Source organism: Lucilia sericata, unplaced genomic scaffold, assembly GCF_015586225.1.
Source record: "Lucilia sericata isolate MDLA Ls3-8-SP2 unplaced genomic scaffold, ASM1558622v1 Contig002283F_arrow, whole genome shotgun sequence".
NCBI classification, from domain to species: domain Eukaryota; kingdom Metazoa; phylum Arthropoda; class Insecta; order Diptera; family Calliphoridae; genus Lucilia; species Lucilia sericata.
The window spans coordinates 35,717-53,271 of NW_023996100.1; the positions used below are offsets into that span (position 1 = coordinate 35,717).

The 17,555-nt window shown below is 33.0% G+C and overlaps 1 protein-coding gene across 1 annotated transcript in view; it reads left to right on the top strand.

The window, feature by feature from the left end:
• Positions 1 to 17,104, top strand: part of LOC119613739 (A disintegrin and metalloproteinase with thrombospondin motifs 6-like) — a gene marked incomplete at its 5' end in the record, with an annotated part of 41,784 nt that extends 24,680 nt beyond the window's left edge. Inside the window, 3 exons of the mRNA XM_037969783.1 lie at positions 15,584 to 15,785; positions 15,859 to 16,043; positions 16,112 to 17,104. Coding sequence (XP_037825711.1) covers positions 15,584 to 15,785; positions 15,859 to 16,043; positions 16,112 to 17,104 — 1,380 coding nt within the window. The remainder of the gene's footprint in view (positions 1 to 15,583; positions 15,786 to 15,858; positions 16,044 to 16,111) is intronic.
• Between the last annotated feature and the right edge of the window lie 451 nt (positions 17,105 to 17,555).

Below are 17,555 nucleotides of genomic sequence, written 5' to 3' on the forward strand. Positions count from 1 at the left end.
AGCATAAATGTTTTTTTCTGTTAAACATAATAATTTTAGACATTTTTTATGCACTTGTTACATTTAAAAGTGACATTTTTATGATTTCAAATGATGTCTTTAACAAGATGTTGGGAAAAATACTGAAATTTAAATGAGAATATAAATGGTCTTTTAAACATGAAATTGCTTAAATTTAAAAAAAAGTCCAAACTTGTCTATAGTACAGACTGTAGTCAAGTCTATACAATATTGTCTACAGTCCAGACTATAGTGATGGATATAGTTCAGACTATAGTCCAGACTGTCGTCTAGTCTATAGTTCATACTATAGTCTCGTCTATAGTTCATACTATAGTCTCGTCTATAGTCCAGACTTTAGTCATGTCTATAGTCCAGATTATAGTTTTGTCTATAGTCCAGTCTATATTCTTCTCTATAGTCCAGACTATAGCCTCTATAGCTCAGACTATTGTGTTGGGTATACTCCAGTCCAGACTATAGTCCAGACTATAGTCCAGACTATAGTCCAGATTATAGTCCAGACTATAGTTCAGACTATAGTCCAGACTATAGTCCAGACTATAGTCCAGACTATAGTCCAGACTATAGTCCACACTATAGTCCAGACTATAGTCCAGATTATAGTCCAGACTATAGTCCAGACTATAGTTCAGACTATAGTCCAGACTATAGTCCAGACTATAGTCCAGACTATAGTTTAGACTATAGTCCAGACTATAGTTTAGACTATAGTCCAGACTATAGTCCAGACTATAGTCCAGACTATAGTCCAGACTATAGTCCAGACTATAGTCCAGACTATAGTTCAGACTATAGTCCAGACTATAGTCCAGACTATAGTCCAGACTATAGTCCAGACTATAGTCTAGACTATAGTCCAGACTATAGTCCAGACTATAGTCTTGTCTATAGTCCAGACTATAGTCTTGTCTATAGTCCAGACTATAGTCTTGTCTATAGTCCAGACTATAGTCTTGTCTATAGTCCAGACTATAGTATTGTCTATAGTACAGACTATAGTCTTGTCTATATAGTCCAGACTATAGTCTTGTCTATAGTCCAGACTATAGTCTTGTCTATAGTCCAGACATAGTCTTGTCTATAGTCCAGACTATAGTCTTGTCTATATTCCAGACTATAGTCTTGTCTATAGTCCAGACTATAGTCTTGTCTATATTCCAGACTATAGTCTTGTCTATAGTCCAGACTATAGTCTTGTCTATAGTCCCTACTATAGTCTTGTCTATAGTCCTGAATATAGAATATAGTCCAGACTATAGTCTTGTCTATAGTCCAGACTATAGCCTTGTCTATAGTCCAGACTATAGCCTTGTCTATAGTCCAGACCATAGTCTTGTCTATAGTCTAGACTATAGTCTTGTCTATAGTGCAGACTATAGTCTTGTCTATAGTCCAGATTATAGTCTTGTCTATAGTCCCTACTATAGTCTGGACTATAGTCCAGACTATAGTTCAGACTATAGTCCAGACTATAGTCCAGAGTATAGTCCAGACTATAGTCCAGACTATAGTCCAGACTATAGTCCCGACTATAGTCCAGACTATAGTCCAGACTATAGTCTTGTCTATAGTCCAGACTATAGTCTTGTCTATAGTCCAGACTATAGTCTTGTCTATAGTCCAGACTATAGTCTTGTCTATAGTCCAGACTACAGTATTGTCTATAGTCCAGACTATAGTCTTGTCTATAGTCCAGACTATAGTCTTGTCTATAGTCCAGACTATAGTCTTGTCTATAGTCCAGACTATAGTCTTGTCTATAGTCCAGACTATAGTCTTGTCTATAGTCCAGACTATAGTCTTGTCTATAGTCCAGACTATAGTCTTGTCTATAGTCCAGACTATAGTCTTGTCTATAGCCCAGACTATAGTCTTGTCTATAGTCCAGACTATAGTCTTGTCTATAGTCCAGACTATAGTCTTGTCTATAGTCCAGACTATAGTCTTGTCTATATTCCAGACTATAGTCTTGTCTATAGTCCAGACTATAGTCTTGTCTATAGTCCAGACTATAGTCTTGTCTATAGTCCAGACTATAGTCTTGTCTATAGTCCAGACTATAGTCTTGTCTATATTCCAGACTATAGTCTTGTCTATATTCCAGACTATAGTCTTGTCTATAGTCCAGACTATAGTCTTGTCTATATTCCAGACTATAGTCTTGTCTATAGTCCAGACTATAGTCTTGTCTATAGTCCCTACTATAGTCTTGTCTATAGTCCTGAATATAGACTATAGTCCAGACTATAGTCTTGTCTATAGTCCAGACTATAGCCTTGTCTATAGTCCAGACTATAGCCTTGTCTATAGTCCAGACCATAGTCTTGTCTATAGTCTAGACTATAGTCTTGTCTATAGTGCAGACTATAGTCTTGTCTATAGTCTTGTCTATAGTCCAGATTATAGTCTTGTCTATAGTCCCTACTATAGTCTTCTCTATAGTCCTGAATATAGACTTTTCTATAGTTCTGAATATAGACATTTCTATAGTCCTGACTATAGTCTTGTCTATAGTCCAGACTATAGTATTGACTATAGTCCAGACTATAGTATTGTCTATAGTCCAGACTATAGTATTGTCTATAATCCAGACTATAGACTTGTCTGTAGTCCAGACTATTATAGTCTTGTCTATAGTCCACATTATAGCCTTGTCTATAATCCACACTATAGCCTTGTCTATAGTCCAAACCATAGTCTTGTCTATAGTCCAGACTATAGTCTTGTCTATATTTCAGACTATAGTCTTGTCTGTAGTCCAGACTATAGTCTTGTCTATATTCCAGACTATAGTCTTGTCTATAGTCCACACTATAGCATTGTCTATAGTCCAGACTGTAGTCTTGTCTATAGTCCAAACCATAGTCTTGTATATAGTCCAGACTATAGTCTTGTCTATAGTCCAGACTATAGTCTTGTCTATAGTCCAGACTATAGTCATGTCTATAGTCCAGACTATACTCTTGTCCATAGTCCCGACTATAGTCTTGTCCATAGTCCCGACTATAGTCTTGTCTATAGTCCAGACTATAGTTTTGTCCATAGTCCCGACTATAGCCTTGTCTATAGTCCAGACTGTAGTCTTCTCTATGTCCAAACCATAGTCTTTTCTATAGTCCAGACTGTAGTGTTGTCTATAGTGCAAACCATAGCCTTGTCTATAGTCCAGACTAGTCTTATCTATAGTCCAGACTATAGTCTTGTCCATAGTCCCGACTATAGTCTTTTCTATAGTCCACACTATAGCCTTGTCTATAGTCCACACTATAGCCTTGTCTATAGTCCACACTATAGCCTTGTCTATAGTCCAGACTGTAGTCTTGTCTATAGTCCAAACCATAGTCTTGTCTATAGTCCAAACCATAGTCTTGTCTATAGTCCAGACTATAGTCTTGTCTATAGTCCAGACTATAGTCTTGTCTATAGTTCAGACTATAGTCTTGTCTATAGTCCAGACTATAGTCTTGTCTATAGTCCATACTATAGTCTTGTCTATAGTCCAGACTATAGTCTTGTCTATAGTCCAGACTATAGTCTTGTCTATAGTCCAGACTATAGTCTTGTCTATAGTCCAGACTATAGTCTTGTCTATAGTCCAGATTATAGTGTTGTCTATAGTCCTGACTATAGTCTTGTCTATAGTCCAGACTGTAGTCTTGTCCATAGTCCCGACTATAGTCTTGTCTATAGTCCAGACTATAGTCTTGTCTATAGTCCACACTATAGCCTTGTCTATAGTCCACACTATAGCCTTGTCTATAGTCCACACTATAGTCTTGTCTATAGTCTTGTCTATAGTCCAGACTATAGTCTTGTTTATAGTCCAGACTATAGTCTTGTTTATAGTCCAGACTATAGTCTTGTCTATAGTCCAGATTATAGTCTTGTCTATAGTCCAGATTATAGTCTTGTCCATAGTCCAGACTATAGTCTTCTCTATTGTCCAGACTATAGTTTTGTCTATAGTACAACAAAAAATTAAACTTATTTTTGCAAAATAATCATAAATTACTATGTCTGCCATCTTAACTGTGTCATATCCTTAAATGGTTAAAATTAACAAATTTTCATTAAATCTTTGACAACCCAAAAAGTGCTAATCACCCAAAACACCTTAAATGGTTTAACAATCATATCATAACTTTTTAACAAATTGGTTTAGATAACTAACTAATGACTTCAATAAACACATTTATTCAAGTGTAAAAAAACACTAAATTGACAACACTCTTTTAAGCTTAGTCATTGAACATCTCAATTGACAGTACAAACTATAGAATGTGCTTTTTTGGAGGATCTATTAATTAAGGTCAATCTAATAAGAAAACTGCGAAAAATCAACAACAAAAAACGGTTATAAAGCTTAAACAGCCAAAGTTTTTTGCTTGAATACAAAGCAAAGAGAATTGCTTATTTAATTTAGGCAGCAACTGCGGAAAAAATTTATTAAAACTTTTTTTTTCTTTAGCTTTAACCTTAAGTTTAAACTTGCGCCAAAACATCTTTAACTAGCAACTTTTATTGCTGTGTATTGCGTTAATTTTTTATTAATTTTCAAATTTTTTTAACGTGTGTTGTTTTTTTGTGACTAATTATTACAACTACCTGTTAATAATTACACTTTCGGTTTGGCGTTAAAGTGTAAATTAATAGTATTTTTATTTTCTTAATAATTGGCATTGAGCCAATGCATTTTGGTTGGCAATGTTTATAAACAAATTAAAATCGGTCATTGAATGCTTACATAAAGAAAAACACGCTAAAAAAATTTGATTAACTAAATTGTTTAAATGGTTATAATTAATTAAAAATATAAATAAATTAATACAAATTTTAAGATTTTGGGAAATAGTTATAATGTTTCCAGATAATGATAAGTGATATCAGTTAAGTTGTAATTCAGTTCTAGTTCAGTTCAGTTCAGTTCAAGTTCAGTTCTAGTTCAGTTCTAGTTCAGTTCTAGTTCAGTTCTAGTCAGTTCTAGTTCAGTTCTAGTTCAGTTCTAGTTCAGTTCTAGTTCAGTTCTAGTTCAGTTCTAGTTCAGTTCTAGTTCAGTTCTAGTTCAGTTCTAGTTCAGTTCTAGTTCAGTTCTAGTTCAGTTCTAGTTCAGTTCTAGTTCAGTTCTAGTTCAGTTCTAGTTCAGTTCTAGTTCAGTTCTAGTTCAGTTCAGTTCTAGTTCAGTTCTAGTTCAGTTCTAGTTCAGTTCTAGTTCAGTTCTAGTTCAGTTCTAGTTCAGTTCTAGTTCAGTTCTAGTTCAGTTCTAGTTCAGTTCTAGTTCAGTTCTAGTTCAGTTCTAGTTCAGTTCTAGTTCAGTTCTAGTTCAGTTCTAGTTCAGTTCTAGTTCAGTTCTAGTTCAGTTCTAGTTCAGTTCTAGTTCAGTTCTAGTTTCAGTTCTAGTTCAGTTCTAGTCAGTTCTAGTTCAGTTCTAGTTCAGTTCTAGTTCCGTTTAGTTCTGTTCTAGTTCAGTTTTAGTTCAGTTCTAGTTCTGTTCTAGTTCAGTTCTAGTTCCGTTCTAGTTCAGTTCTAGTTCAGTTCTAGTTCAGTTCTAGTTCAGTTCTAGTTCAGTTCTAGTTCAGTTCTAGTTCAGTTCTAGTTCAGTTTTAGTTCAGTTTTAGTTCAGTTCTAGTTCAGTTCTAGTTCAGTTCTAGTTCAGTTCTAGTTCAGTTCTAGTTCAGTTCTAGTTCAGTTCTAGTTCAGTTCTAGTTCAGTTCTAGTTCAGTTCTAGTTCAGTTCTAGTTCAGTTTTAGTTCAGTTCTAGTTCAGTTCTAGTTCAGTTCTAGTTCAGTTCTAGTTCAGTTCTAGTTCAGTTCTAGTTCAGTTCTAGTTCAGTTCTAGTTCAGTTCTAGTTCAGTTCTAGTTCAGTTCTAGTTCAGTTCTAGTTCAGTTCTAGTTCAGTTCCAGTTCAGTTCTAGTTCAGTTCTAGTTCAGTTCTAGTTCAGTTCTAGTTCAGTTTCTAGTTCAGTTCTAGTTCAGTTCTAGTTCAGTTCTAGTTCAGTTCTAGTTCAGTTCTAGTTCAGTTCTAGTTCAGTTCTAGTTCAGTTCTAGTTCAGTTCCACTTCAGTTCTGCAGAGTAGGGCATTTTCACTTCAGCTTTTACCATATTATATAATTCTTGCGTGTTGCTTTTAACGATCAATTGTTTACGAAATTTTTATTGACTTTAAATCTTCAGTATAATTTGTGATCATATTTGTGCAAACAAATACTTAAGTCTGGGTCTATTTGTCTGTCTATTGCTGTTTAAATATTACTTGACCTTAATTGTTTAAAAATGTGTGAGTTTTATTTGCAGCTTTTATTTTTTATTTTTTGTCTATATTTAGAGATGTTAGAAAGCAAAAGATTCACATGAACCTGTAAGTTCAGAGGAGAATAAGTATTAACAACTCAATAGAAGATAATGGATAATGTTGCCACAATATTTACGCAGTTAAAGATAAAGAAATACATGTATATATACGAACTGAAAGCAAAGGATTTAGTTAATAGAGAGGGTATTGCGAAGAGAAAAAGATCTTAGTTACGAGGGTAAGAAAGAAAAGGTTTTGTTGTGGCTAAAAGACGATCTCTTTAAAAGATCAACAAAAGATTGCATGAGGAAGATCTGAAATTGAAACCTGTGATCAAAGCTGTTGAAGAGGTTTGCAATGAATGACTTTTTCTTAAATTTACAAAGCGATCGAGATGATCTGCGATCGCTTTTTTACAGTCATACAGTGATCACTTTCAAAAGAGTTAATTCCTGATCTTTAGTAAGATCTTTTTCATGCTGCTCTCGCATTTTAACAAATTTGAATTTAAAACAATTGTGGGCAAGTTTAAGTGTAAATACTTTATAATAATGATGAAATGCTTTTAAGATATCAAAAGCTAAACTTTGAACTTCAAATAACCGTTTGAAAAGCTAAACAAACAGAATTTTAGAAAGTATATTTCTGTTAAACAATAATAAAGTTATAAAAATTGTTGTAAATTGTAGATCGTTTGTTAAGATATTTACGAAAACTCCTTTTTAAGCATATTTAAACCAAATTTAAATAAGCGTTTTCCTTTAACCACATTTTTCCAAAGTATGAGCAAAGAAAGAAAAAATCTTATTTATCTTAGCAAATCAGCTCAATTATCTTATCGCTTTGTTATGGAAACATATATAAATACAACATTTTGATAAGATGACAGTTAACAAACAGATAGATCAATGAGTCGATATAATCACAGCAGCACCAACAAACTGCAACAGCAACAGCAAAAAGTGTTTAGAAGTTTGCAACAAAAAAAAAAACTGTAACTGTTCAAGTGTACAATATATAAAAATAATAAAGATACCCCCTCGATACTTGTATGTCGTTTGAACAAACATATACAACAACAAATAACAAACACCAATCAAAATTTTAACAACAAAAAGTGATAATAGTTGGCAATTTACTATTTTACTATGCCATACGTTGCACTAAAGACATAAATTATCACATCGTATATTAAATAAACACTATAGTGAAAAAAAAAAACATACAAACACTCACACTCTACTCTAACTATATATACCACCTCTTTCTGCTTTGCACCCATCGCCCCTTGGGCTGGTGGTTGTCTTCTATATATATATTGTTGTAAATTACATGTAAATGTATTCATTGACTGCAACATACGACAGCACAGCAGAAGCAGCAGCAGCAGCTGTAAACGATTGAAAATTGTAATGCTTTCAAAGGAGAAATGATTTTCGAATAGTTTAGCGAAATTCGGTGGTAGAATATTTGGTGTAGCTTGGACTATAGAATTTGCAAACCGATCTGCACAACGATCTTTTACATTTTTAATACATTTCAAAATGCATATCTGAGTCTGAACTGAGGATCGGTTTATTTTCTTGAAGCTTTCGATCGAGCGACCTATCTATTTATCTATCTATCTATCTATCTATCTATCTATCTATCTATCTATCTATCTATCTATCTATCTATCTATCTATCTATCTATCTATCTATCTATCTATCTATCTATCTATCTATCTATCTATCTATCTATCTATCTATCTATCTATCTATCTATCTATCTATCTATCTATCTATCTATCTATCTATCTATCTATCTATCTATCTATCTATCTATCTATCTATCTATCTATCTATCTATCTATCTATCTATCTATCTATCTATCTATCTATCTATCTATCTATCTATCTATCTATCTATCTATCTATCTATCTATCTATCTATCTATCTATCTATCTATCTATCTATCTATCTATCTATCTATCTATCTATCTATCTATCTATCTATCTATCTATCTATCTATCTATCTATCTATCTATCTATCTATCTATCTATCTATCTATCTATCTATCTATCTATCTATCTATCTATCTATCTATCTATCTATCTATCTATCTATCTATCTATCTATCTATCTATCTATCTATCTATCTATCTATCTATCTATCTATCTATCTATCTATCTATCTATCTATCTATCTATCTATCTATCTATCTATCTATCTATCTATCTATCTATCTATCTATCTATCTATCTATCTATCTATCTATCTATCTATCTATCTATCTATCTATCTATCTATCTATCTATCTATCTATCTATCTATCTATCTATCTATCTATCTATCTATCTATCTATCTATCTATCTATCTATCTATCTATCTATCTATCTATCTATCTATCTATCTATCTATCTATCTATCTATCTATTTATCTATCTATCTATCTATCTCTATCTATCTATCTATCTATCTATCTATCTATCTATCTATCTATCTATCTATCTATCTATCTATCTATCTATCTATCTATCTATCTATCTATCTATCTATCTATCTATCTATCTATCTATCTATCTTCTATCTATCTATCTATCTATCTATCTATCTATCTATCTATCTATCTATCTATCTATCTATCAATCTATCTCCCCTTTGCGATTTCTGATTCGGTATTCCGGTACTTCGAAAGTCATGTAACTTCTAGTCTGATAAAGTTTTCAACTAAAGTTTTTCTATTTGATTCAATCTGGGAAGATCGTAACCTGATCATCACTATTTAACTAATTTTTAAAACATCTTGGAACGTGGTAGAATCTGCTTGTGTTTAGCGACTCTGCAGACACCAGTTTTCAGTTCCCAGATATCTTTTAACCGAAGTGTTGTTCCAAGAAGTAAAATTTTTCATAGCAACGCCAACAAGATAGCAAAGAATTTCAGCGATAGACAAGATTAGTTTGAGTTATGCTAAGTTTGAATATATCGAACGATCGAAAGACCTTAAAAATGCACATCACTATCGTTAGCAAAATCGAAAGATCTTGCAGAAGTATCCAATATCGTTCAATTTCAACCAAATGTTATTAAAGTTAAACAAATTTCTTTCAAAACTTAACAATACAACCGAATATAGTATCATTCCTTAATACCTATTCTGCCAGTCACTCGATAATAATTACCATATGCATTTAATATGACTCTTTATTACCTCATATCAAAATATAAGCTCTTTGTTTTTCTACTCCTTGCTGTTGTTGTTTTTATTGCAGTTGCTTTGTTGTTCACAAGTATGTTTTCATATTCCTAAGTACCCACCGATATTGTAGTATTTATCAAAGAGCTTGTTAAAAGCATCGATGAGTGAGCAAATGAAGCACACTCACCGAACGGTGTGAGCCAAGAAGTGTGCGTGTTGAAAACATAGCGCCTATTGGTGGGGGCAAAAACAATGTTAACAGATGGTGGATAATTAAAAAAATAGATTCCTAAAAGGGGGAAGAATATTCTAGTTGTGTTCTAGTTTTGTTCTAGCTCTGTTCTAGCTCTGTTTTAGTTCTGTTCTAGTTCTGTTCCAGTTCTGTTCTAGTTCTGTTCTAGTTATGTTCTAGTTCTGTTCTAGTTCTGTTCTAGTTCTGTTCTAGTTCTGTTCTAGTTCTGTTCTAGTTCTGTTCTAGTTCTGTTCTAGTTCTGTTCTAGTTCTGTTCTAGTTCTGTTCTAGTTCTGTTCTAGTTCTGTTCTAGTTCTGTTCTAGTTATGTTCTAGTTCTGTTCTAGTTCTGTTCTAGTTCTGTTCTAGTTCTGTTCTAGTTCTGTTCTAGTTCTGTTCTAGTTCTGTTCTAGTTCTGTTCTAGTTCTGTTCTAGTTCTGTTCTAGTTGTGTTCTAGTTCTATTCTAGTTGTGTTCTAGTTGTGTTGTAGTTGTGTTATAGTTGTGTTATAGTTGTGTTCTAGTTCTGTTCTAGTTCTGTTCTAGTTCTGTTCTAGTTCTGTTCTAGTTCTGTTCTAGTTCTGTTCTAGTTCTGTTCTAGTTCTGTTCTAGTTCTGTTCTAGTTCTGTTATAGTTCTGTTATAGTTCTGTTCGAGTTCTGTTCTAGTTCTGTTCTAGTTCTGTTCTAGTTCTGTTCTAGTTCTGTTCTAGTTCTGTTCTAGTTCTGTTCTACTTCTGTTCTAGTTCTGTTCTAGTTTGTTCTACTTCTGTTCTAGTTCTGTTCTAGTTCTAGTTCAGTTCTAGTTCTGTTCTAGTTCTGTTCTAGTTCTGTTCTAGTTCTGTTCTAGTTCTGTTCTAGTTCTGTTCTAGTTCTGTTCTAGTTCTGTTCTAGTTCTGTTCTAGTTCTGTTCTAGTTCTGTTCTAGTTCTGTTCTAGTTCTGTTCTAGTTCTGTTCTAGTTCTGTTCTAGTTCTGTTCTAGTTCTGTTCTAGTTCTGTTCTAGTTCTGTTCTAGTTCTGTTCTAGTTCTGTTCTAGTTCTGTTCTAGTTCTGTTCTAGTTCTGTTCTAGTTCTGTTCTAGTTCTGTTCTAGTTCTGTTCTAGTTCTGTTCTAGTTCTGTTCTAGTTCTGTTCTAGTTCTGTTCTAGTTCTGTTCTAGTTCTGTTCTCGTTCTGTTCTAGTTCTGTTCTAGTTCTGTTCTAGTTGTGTTCTAGTTGTGTTCTAGTTGTGTTCTAGTTGTGTTCTAGTTGTGTTCTAGTTGTGTTCTAGTTCTGTTCTAGTTCTGTTATAGTTCTGTTCTAGTTCTGTTCTAGATCTGTTCTAGTTCTGTTCTAGTTCTGTTCTACTTCTGTTCTACTTCTGTTCTAGTTCTGTTCTAGTTTTGTTCTACTTCTGTTCTAGTTCTGTTGTAGTCCTGTTCTACTTCTGTTCTAGTTCTGTTGTAGTTCTGTTCTACTTCTGTTCTAGTTATGTTCTAGTTCTGTTGTAGTCCTGTTCTACTTCTGTTCTAGTTCTGTTGTAGTTCTGTTCTACTTCTGTTCTAGTTATGTTGTAGTTCTGTTCTAGTTCTGTTCTAGTTCTGTTCTAGTTATGTTGTAGTTCTGTTCTAGTTCTGTTCTAGTTCTGTTCTAGTTCTGTTCTAGTTCTGTTCTAGTTCTGTTCTAGTTCTGTTCTAGTTCTGTTCTAGTTCTGTTCTAGTTCTGTTCTAGTTCTGTTCTAGTTCTGTTCTAGTTCTAGTTCTGTTCGAGTTCTGTTCTAGTTCTGTTCTAGTTCTGCTCTAGTTCTGTTCTAGTTCTGTTCTAGTTCTGTTCTAGTTCTGTTCTGTTCTAGTTCTGTTCTATTTCCCTAGTTTCCGGTTAATATTTTTCATTACATCTGGCATCTTTGTTAATTTTACTATGCGCCACTTAGTGTTATTTTTATTATGCCCCATTGGTATACAATGTGGCAAGTGTTTTATTTGAGTTTGTTTTTTTGTTGTTGTTTTTTTCCACGCTGGTGCTAAAAGGGAGGGGAATTACAATCACACAACTTGGGAATTGGTTTAAATATTTTTATTTGAACCGGTTTATTTGTTTTGTTTTTATATTTTTATTTAATATTTTGTTTTTATTTTATCAATCGAATAGAAATGTATTGAAAATGAAGAGTATTTGTTTGGTAGGCAATTTGTAATAACAATTCCATATACATATAATGATGATGATGATGATGATCATTGTGACTGTGAAGTTGAAGTGTGGCATGAATTTTTAATTGAAAAAGGAAACGGTTGATTGCATTTCAAAATAAAGCTCAAATAAATGTCTGTGAAAATTTCACAGTTATTTATTGATTTTAGGCATTTAAAATATTTGTAAAATTTTAAATATATTTTTAATACAGTTATTGGCAATACAATAAAGATTTATTTGCTTTAAAGTTATTAAGATTATTAAGCAGGTTTTTGAAAAAATTAGTAAAATTTTTTAAAAGTGTTTAAGTGTTAATTTATAGATTGAAATGTATAAATAGTATTTTACAAATATTTGTCCCTGACTTCAAAAGTTAAGGAAAAATATTGTAAAAATTTAAAAAAGCGTAACATTTTTTAACAAAAAGTTTTTTTTCAGCAAATTATTTTTTTTTTTTTAAATTATGGTTTCCTTATTTTCAAACATTAGCTCTTTAAAATTCATTGCTGTTAAAAACTCTTTAAATTCTCATTAATCAGCATTAAAGTCATGACCAGTGAATACCACATATTTCAAATGTCATTCCCAGTCAAGAAAAAACGCCCACTCTCCACACTTTAACCTGTTTAACATAAACTTCATAATATAGTCCAACTCTTTATCTAATTCGTATTTAAATATATGATTTTTTAAATAAAAAAGATTTATTATAATTAATTACTTAATTATGCTCGAAATGGCGGTATAAGTACTAAATCATTCCACAGGGGGTCCCTCAAATTATGTAGACCTGATTATATATACAATTAAAAATTCATAGTTTTATTAAAACAGTTTAACAACTTAAACTGGAGTTTAGTAATTAATTAAAAAGATTATCACAAAATATCTTAAATTGTTTACAAATCTGTAACGACATAAATTATAATAAATTATAACGAATTTTACTCTATATTATTCCGATAAAGCTTTGTTTCTGAAAGCTTGGGACCATTTTACTTACATTATTGAAAGGTTCCTTTGAAAGTCAATCGAATTTTAATTCAAAAATTTAAGTTAGCTTTTGGTAATATAAATAAATGTAAATTCTATTAATTATACAAACGTCACAACATAAATCTTCTTCAACCAAAATGTTAAATCAATTATTAATAATGGCCTTGGTAAGTAAAAACTTTCAGTTTAATTATTAGTTTAACATCAATTTAGATATAGTTCAGTTCTAGTTAAGTTCTAGTTAAGTTCTATTTAAGTTCTATTTAAGTTCTAGTTCAGTGCTAGTTCATTTCTAGTTCAGTTCTAGTTCAGTTCTGGTTCAGTTCTAGTTCAGTTCTAGTTCAGTTCTAGTTCAGTTCTAGTTCAGTTCTAGTTCAGTTCTAGTTCAGTTCTGGTTCAATTCTAGTTCAGTTCTAGTTCAGTTCTAGTTCAGTTCCAGTTCAGTTCTAGTTCAGTTCTAGTTCAGTTCTAGTTCAGTTTAGTTCAGTTCTAGTTCAGTTCTAGTTCAGTTCTAGTTCCAGGTTCTAGTTCAGTTCTAGTTTCAGTTCTAGTTCAGTTCTAGTTCAGTTCTAGTTCAGTTCTAGTTTCAGGTTCTAGTTCAGTCTAGTTCAGTTCTAGGTCAGTCTAGTTGCAGTTCTAGTTCAGTTTCTAGTTCAGTTCTAGTTCAGTTCTAGTCATTCGAGTTCAGGTTCTGTTCAGTTCTAGTTCAGTTCTAGTTCAGTTCTTCAGTTTCTAGTTCTAGTTCTAGTTCTAGTTCTAGGTTCAGTTCTAGTTTCAGTTCTAGTGTCTAGTCTAGTTCGTTCTATTCAGTTCGATTCAGTTTCTAGTTCGTTTCTAGTTCAGTTCTAGTTCTAGTTTGCTAGTTCAGTTCTAGTTCAGTTCTAGTTCTAGTTTTCTAGTTTCCAGTTCTAGTTTCTAGTCAGTTCTAGTTCAGTTCTAGTTCTAGTTCAGTTCAGTTCTAGTTCTAGTTTCCAGTTCTCTAGTTGCAGTTCTAGTTCATTCTAGTTTCTAGTTCAGTTCTAGTTCCAGTTCTAGTTCAGGATTTCTAGTTTCTAGTTCAGTTAGTTCAGTTCTAGTTCAGTTCGAGTTCAGTTCCTTTTTAGTTCAGTTCTAGTTCAGTTCTAGTTCAGTTAGTCTAGTTCAGTTCTAGTTCAGTTCTAGTTCAGTTCTAGTTCAGTTCTAGTTCTAGTTCAGTTCTAGTTCTAGTTCAGTTCTAGTTCAGTTCTAGTTCAGTTCTAGTTCAGTTCTAGTTCAGTTCTAGTTCAGTTCTAGTTCAGTTCTAGTTCAGTTCTAGTTCAGTTCTAGTTCAGTTCTAGTTCTAGTTCAGTTCTAGTTCTAGTTCAGTTCTAGTTCTAGTTCTAGTTCAGTTTCTAGTTCAGTTCTAGTTCAGTTCTAGTTCAGTTCTAGTTCAGTTCTAGTTCAGTTCTAGTTCAGTTCTAGTTCAGTTCTAGTTCAGTTCTAGTTCAGTTCTAGTTCAGTTCTAGTTCAGTTCTAGTTCAGTTCTAGTTCAGTTCTAGTTCAGTTCTAGTTAGTTCTAGTTCAGTTCTAGTTAGTTCTAGTTCAGTTCTAGTTCAGTTCTAGTTCAGTTCTAGTTCAGTTCTAGTTCTAGTTCTGTTCTAGTTCTGTTCTAGTTCTGTTCTAGTTCTGTTCTAGTGCTGTTCTAGTTCTAGTTCTGTTCTAGTTCTGTTCTAGTTCTATTCTAGTTATGTTCTAGTTCTGTTCTAGTTCTGTTCTAGTTCTGTTCTAATTCTGTTCTAGTTCTGTTCTAGTTCTATTCTAGTTCTGTTCTAGTTATGTTCTAGTTCTGTTCTAGTTCTGTTCTAGTTCTGTTCTGGTTCTGTTCTGGTTCTTTTCTAGTTCTGTTCTAGTTCAGTTCTAGTTCAGTTCTAGTTCAGTTCTAGTTCAATTCTAGTTCAGTTCTAGTTCTGTTCTAGTTCTAGTTCTGTTCTAGTTCAGTTCTAGTTCTGTTCTAGTTCTAGTTCTGTTCTAGTTCTGTTCTAGTTCAGTTTTAGTTCCATTCTAGTTCAGTTCTAGTTCGATTTTGAAATAAAAGTTTGAGTTTTCATTTAAAATTAAGTTTTTCACTAAAAACTCGATTTTTTACTGAAAATTAGATTTTTTACTGAAAATTCGATTTTTCACTAAAAATTCGATTTTTCAATAAAAAATTACTTTACATAAAAAATTTAATTTTTCAGTAAAATTTCATTTTTCTCTAAAAATTAGATTTTTCACTAAAAATTTGATTTTTCACTAAAAATTCGATTTTTCACTAAAAATTCGATTTTTCACTAAAAATTTGACTTTTCACTAAAAATTAGATTTTTCACTAAAAATTAGATTTTTTATTAAAAATACAATTTGTCACTAAAAATTTGATTTTTCACTAACAATTCGATTTTTGACTAAAAATTCGATTTTTCACTAACAAATTGATTTTTTACTAAAAATTCGTTTTTATGTAAAAACTCTATTTGTCACTCGATTTTGACTTAAAAACTTAGTTTTAACCGTATAACCGATTTTTCACCAGGAAATAAATACACTTTAACACTTTAGATTTAAGGTTCAAGAAGTTACGAACTCTATTGATTTAAATTTCCGTGCCGGATCAATTAGTCATAAAAAGTCGAATTAAAATATTTCAGAGTTATTCTAATTTAATCGTTATTATCTTCTTATTGCAGGCCATTCATGCCAGCGGCATTATAACCGGTCTCTCTGCCAATAGTGGTGCCGTTAGTTGCGGTGGTTTACTATGTCGCCCCATAACCGGTCTATTTACTCGAGATCCTCTGCCCGATGATGCTTATATACATGTTGCTACGATTCCGGCAGGAGCTTCTAATATTTCTATTACTGAATTGAAAAATAGCATGAATTTGTTGGGTGAGTTGGGCTTTGGCACTACAATTGTGTATAAAGTTTTGAATCTAAATTTTGAACTCTAATATTTACATAGTGCTAAGTACTGATGAAGATAGTTATATTATAAATGGTGATAATACGGTTTCGCTGAGTGGTGCATATGAAGCTGCTGGTGCTGTTTTCGACTATCATCGTTTAGATGGTTTGCAAGAGCATGGTGAGGGTGTTACCGAATGGGTTACTTGCACGGGACCCATAAGAGATAATGTGGAATTGATGGTAGAAAGAGAAAGCTAATTGTTTAGAGAACTTTGTTTTTATCGTAATTCAATTAATTTTCCTTTCAGATCTACAGCAAAACTATGAATCCCGGCATTAAATATGAATATTTATTGCCCATTACCTCTGATTCGGAAGAAAATGAAGTATCGTTAGAAAGTGATGGTTTTCTAAAATCCGGAGGAGAAGAAACGTCCATTAGTGCCAGTCATAGTACAAAACGTCGTCGTTACAACTGGAAGGTGGTAGGTTTTAGCACTTGCTCAAAATCTTGCGGAGGTGGCACCCAGACTCCCATCGTAAGGTGTGTACGAGAGAATCCTTTACGTTATTATTCCCAAAGAAGATGTATGCATGCCGAGAAGCCGGTAATCAATGAAAATCTTTTAAGATGTAATACCCAACCTTGCCCAGCTTACTGGCGTTTAGATGATTGGGGTGAATGTCGTTGTCATCACGGCGAGGGATCTAAGGAACGGGAATTAAGTTGTGTACAAGAATTGGCTTCGGGTATTGTTATACATGTGGATAACTCGGCTTGTATGGAAGAGAAACCGATAGTCAAGAAACCCTGTGATTGTCCCAAGAACCGTAGACGTTCCAATCAACGTTATCGTTTACACGGCTTAAGTCCCAATTCCTCACATACCTCTGTTAGACGTAACGAAAGAGCTGGCACTTGGTTAATGTCGGATTGGAATCAATATTGTTCGTCGGATTGTGGTACGGGAGTGGAATACAGAACCATTTATTGTGATCGCTCTAAACCCAATTCGGAAAGATGTGATTTTCGTGCTACTCCCGAAATTACCAGATCTTGTGAACGTTCAGATAATTGTGAGACGGGAGAATGGTTTTCGGGTCCTTGGACGCCCTGTAATGGCAATTGCTTTAATTTGACTAGAACAAGACAGGTTTTGTGTATACAAAACCAATTGATTGTGGAGGATGAAGATTGTAAACCCGAGTTGAGACCGTCCAGTGTAGAGAAATGTTCACATGAAGAAGTGGAATATTGTGGACCTAGATGGCATTATTCTGAATGGTCAGAGGTGGGTTAAATTATTTATTTGTTTTAAAAATATGTCAGATCTGGTTCAGTTCTAGTTCAGTTCTAGTACAGTTCTAGTTCAGTTATAGTTTAGTTATAGTTCAGTTATAGTTCAGTTCAAGTTCAGTTCTAGTTCAGTTTAGTTCAGTTCTAGTTCAGTTTTAGTTCAGATCTAGGTCAGTTCTAGTTCAGTTCTAATTCAGTTCTAGTCCAGTTTTAGTTCAGTTCTAGTCCAGTTTAAGTTCAGTTCTAGTTCAGTTCTAGTTCAGTTCTAGTTCAGTTCTAGTTCAGTTCTAGTTCAGTTCTAGTTCAGTTCTAGTTAAGTTTTAGATAAGTTCTAGTTCAGTTCTAGTTCAGTTCTAGTTCAGTTCTAGTTCAGTTCTAGTTCAGTTTTAGTTTAGTTCAGTTCTAGTTCAGTTAGTTAGTTTAGTTTAGTTTAGTTAGTTTAGTTTAGTTTAGTT